We start from the raw sequence: 4,404 nt of genomic DNA on the forward strand, positions 1-4,404 counted from the left end.
CCTTTCCACTTTTGGCAATGCCATTTTTCACCTGCTTGTATTTATGGCAAAGGGTTTTTTTCATGCAGATCATCTTGTAGAAATTGTAATTGTTCATCTGATAATTAAGACATTCCTTTTGATGTGGGGAAGACATTCCCTGAGCAGCAGGGGAAATCAGGTTAAGACATGCCCATAGGGTCTCCATGATCTCTCCATTGATCTGAACAATGCCTTCAATAAAATTTGACACATATTGGACATAGCAGCTGTCCTGATGTCCATGCAGATGCTGATTCCAGGAATGATGGTCAACTCCAGAACAATTTTGAGAAATTGGCTTCAATCCACCTGAACATGAAAGTGCTTGTTGTATTGACAGTTGATGTCATGCAGGGTGACAGCCCTGGTGATGCCTTCCATATTGTGCTGGGCAGCCTCACAAAGGGTGTAGTCCATGTTCATTTGTCTACAAATGATGCATTATTAACTTGTGAATGTTGAATGGCATGTTTGGCTTGCCTTTCACCTTTCTGAAAATCTACCATTGAGTGAGGGACACAGCAACCATATTGAGCACAGGCAACTCTCCCAATACCTGTGGACTCTAGCTTGTGCTGAGCCGCATTTGCTTGATTTACTGCCTGGTGATTGTTGCAGCTCAATTTTTCCAATGTGTCAGCAGCCTCTGCAAGATGTGTTTTATACCTGTCCTTTCCCACCATGAATCCCAACCCATTGGAAAGCCAAACTTCATCAAATGGCTTGATGGGATGCAGGTGTTTGGCTTTGAAATTTCTGTCCATAACAAATGACCAGGTGTATTTCCAGCTTGGAATTCTTATTATTGCTGAGGTGATTTCAGTATCAAACAAGACTCACTCATCAAGTGATTCATTCCCTGACAAGAATACATTAATCCCAGGCTGAGAACATGCAGGGCAAAACAATGTAAGATCTCCTGCATTTGGGTTGTCAGAACTATGGCCAAATACATGTCATTTCATGGCCTTTAACTGCCTCCACTGTCAAGTGACTCTCATGAGCTCTCTGTATTGGTCCTTGCAATGTGCTTTGTCAATATAGTGTCCTTTAGGAGATGGAGATATGGCATTACTGGAACAAGGTGTGGAAACATGCTCGAGGTCATTTGCCAAAGCTTGCTGTAATAGTTCATTGCTGAGGTGCTGCATTCAAGGTTGTCCAATAGAAGATTATCAAGCACTCTGAAGGTGAACACAGTCTTTGGCCTATTACAGCTGTGTGTGTATATAATGGCACTGGCATGTTGTGGGAAAATCATAATTGAGGATTTGGGACTTTGAAAATTTTCACCATTTTGAGACTTAGAGAAAAATTCAAACAATTGCACCATGTCAGACAACAATACACCTAGTATGGTCAACCAAAAGATCTCATCCGACGTCAAACTTGCTGCCATTTGCCTGTATGAGCAAGATATCCTTAGTCTTCATGAAATCCTTGATTGCATCAGCTTCTTGAGATGCACATTCTTCCGCATCCAAAAGCTCTATCAGCACACCAGCAATGTAGTCAAACCACAGAGTGAATTCACAGGTCATCCAAGGAAGCTGAATCTTGAGGATGTTCAGTACCTCATGGAACTGGTCCACCACTGGCCAGATTGGTTTCTTGATGAGATCACTTGTCTCATGTTATGCAACTGCTTCATTGCACTCCACTACACCACCATCCACTGTGAGCTCCATCGTGTGGGCATTTCCCTCAAAAAGCTCCATAAAATCACCAAAGAACAAAATGAAGATCTCCGTGCTGACTACATGCAACAGATGGCCCAATACATGCCCAATGAACTTTGCTTCATTGACAAGACTTCAGTAGATGAACATACCTCATTCCAGAGATATGGCCGGGCAAAGAAGTGCAAACATGCCAGTATGAGAGGCGTTTTTATGCGAGGAAGGCGGCTGACAGCTGTTGCAGCTATGTCTGTTGATGGAGTCATTGCTGGCCATGTCGTAGAAGGTTCATTATGTCAGAAGGGTTACTTACACTTTCTAGAACAAAGATCAAGATGTTGTACATGACGATGAGAGACTCAGGTAGGGGTGGCTCATCAGCTACTGTGGCCTGATGCTGCTTTGCTGCATTTTCTAGAGCATATAGTCAGACAAATTCAATCATTTTCCAGAAGAAACCTGATATATGCACTCATTTGTCCTTTTTTCCGCTGCTGCTGAGTTGGGGGTATAGCTATAGTTGGTACAGAAGCCTCTGGTAGTGGCCAGCCCACAGCATCTAGCTCATGGTCAATACTGTCTCGTGCCAAAAGTGCTTGTTCTGCAATGGCTGTAGACCCCAAGCTCTCATCTGAATCTGATTCAGAGAGGCTCAAGGACAGTTCCATGACATCTGTATCAGTGTCGTCTACAAATTTGGTGCTCTTGAATGCCTTGGCCATTGTATGATTTATGAGGAACACAGTATAGCACAGTACAGATATAAAATCAATTATTGGGACATGACGCAGCATTATGTAACACAGAATGGTAAAAAAAATTAAGTCCCAAATCTCAATAATGATTTTCCCACAACATGCCAGTGCCATTAGTTTCACGAACTGCTGTAAATGATGCAGGGAAAAATCCATGTGGAAACATTTGAATGTCTGGACTCATGGCATTTGGACAATCATAACATTGAACCTCAAGGCAATGAACTCCTGACTTGTCAATGATGACCATTGTGTTTTCCTTTGGCTGGAACTCAGGTCCCAACACAGATGGTAGATCTTCAGGCTCAATCTGGTCTTCAGGTTCATCTCCTTTGAACAAATCCCACCTATCTGTGAGTGCCAGACATTGTTTGCTATAATGACCAAGGTGTATGATGAGTCCGACATGAGTGAGACAACTCTGCTTGAAGAATCGACCATTCCATTGACTGATCCAGTGGAAAGGATTGCAACAATGTTGACTCCTGCAACAGCCAGTGCAATAGAGTGGCTCCCCAAGACATCCTTGACATTTGTAGACCCCATCCTGGTTGCAGATGATGCATCTCCTATCTTCTAGCGGAGCTTCTCGATCCAGGAGGTGATGTAGATATGATTTCTGCCTTGGCAGCCATTGCCTAAGGTAGTCATTCTGACTCTGCATTTTTTATGCTTAGCTATCGTTTGAATGACAATCCAACATTTTACATGAACTTGCCATGGTTTTTGGGAGTTGCAAAGGCTCAAATGAGCCTTGGTCATGCTTGTAAGTATTGTCATGAAAGTCTTCCCAAGGAGGTTGTGCCTCAACAGGCTGAAATGTTGGTGATTCTGGGAGAGAGTTAGGCATGGACCTGTAGGCATGTTGTTTTGTGCTTGCAAGTGGGACCTTGACCCAAGTTTTCCTACCTTTGCTGCCCCTTGCTTCTACCCTGTGGGATTTTTGCAATGGGGTGCATCTACCTATCTTCATCTTATTTTCTAATGTTGCAAGCAAAGAATTAGCTCAGGAAGGTTGAATGAATTGTTGTCCCAATATGATGTTATGCAGTCTCGATGTGTCATTACAAATTCATTTCCATTAATGGCATTGCATCCAATATGGGTCAATTAACCTACTGTTAGGCTTTGCTCAAAATTCAACTTGTCACCATTATTACTTCCACCTTGCTTATCCTCAGTCCATTCTGCAATCTCATTCACCATGGCAAGATCAGGTCATTCCACTCAGTTGACTTCTGGAAGACATAGGGCACATCAACCACAGACACAGAAGCTCATGGAAAACAAAATTTTGGTGTTGAAGAACTACCTTCCTGAGTGGACTTTGGCAAAAAGGAATGAGAAGCAGGCAGTTTTCACTGCCATAGCTAGGGCTGCCAGGTTATTTGCTCCTAAGGTTGACCAAGCACAATGGAAGAAGAGGAAGCAGGTGATTTATCCTTGCTGTGTTGAAAAACTAAAATTTTAATATCTTATTCTTCCATCAATGCTCAGATATACAAGACTTGGTTGTTCAACAACAGGAAAAAGAAGGAAAGGAAGGACATGATAAAGTATGGGAGGAAATGGACACCTAGGATGGTGATCTACCAGTGGAACCAGGAAGAGGTGCTAAAGAGGATCAAGGACAAGTCTGGAGCAAAGCCAGGAGGTCCCAGTATGTTCAAGCATTATCAGGCAGCTGTGAAGAGAGTCATGGCTGAATTGTCCAACAATAAGTTGGAGAAGGTGAAGGAAACAGCCAAAGAATGGTCCAACAACTTTCCTCCTCCCAAGATACAGGTACAAGTCGCTCATAAGAAGGGACCTGCATATATGGAGCACTTTTTGAAGGAGATGTGGAGGCAATGCAGGATGAGAGTGTTTGTGATGTTGGCTTGGAAGAATGAACAGGGAGAGGTGCTGTTCGGGATGTAAGTGAATTGTGTCAGTCATCACAGATCTTC

At 43.0% G+C, this 4,404-nt stretch overlaps 1 protein-coding gene across 1 annotated transcript; it reads right to left on the bottom strand.

Annotated features, from left to right (window-relative positions):
* Window positions 1-2,819: 2,819 nt before the first annotated feature.
* BJ212DRAFT_1200545 (uncharacterized protein) lies at window positions 2,820-2,993 on the bottom strand (the record flags this gene model as incomplete). Its single annotated transcript, XM_041329066.1, has 1 exon — window positions 2,820-2,993. A coding segment is annotated over one exon (174 nt), but the record flags the coding sequence as incomplete, so codon positions are not given.
* Between the last annotated feature and the right edge of the window lie 1,411 nt (window positions 2,994-4,404).

The sequence above is a fragment of the Suillus subaureus genome, assembly GCF_016647635.1.
Source record: "Suillus subaureus strain MN1 chromosome Unknown BJ212scaffold_105, whole genome shotgun sequence".
In the NCBI taxonomy this organism is placed as follows: Eukaryota; Fungi; Basidiomycota; class Agaricomycetes; order Boletales; family Suillaceae; genus Suillus; species Suillus subaureus.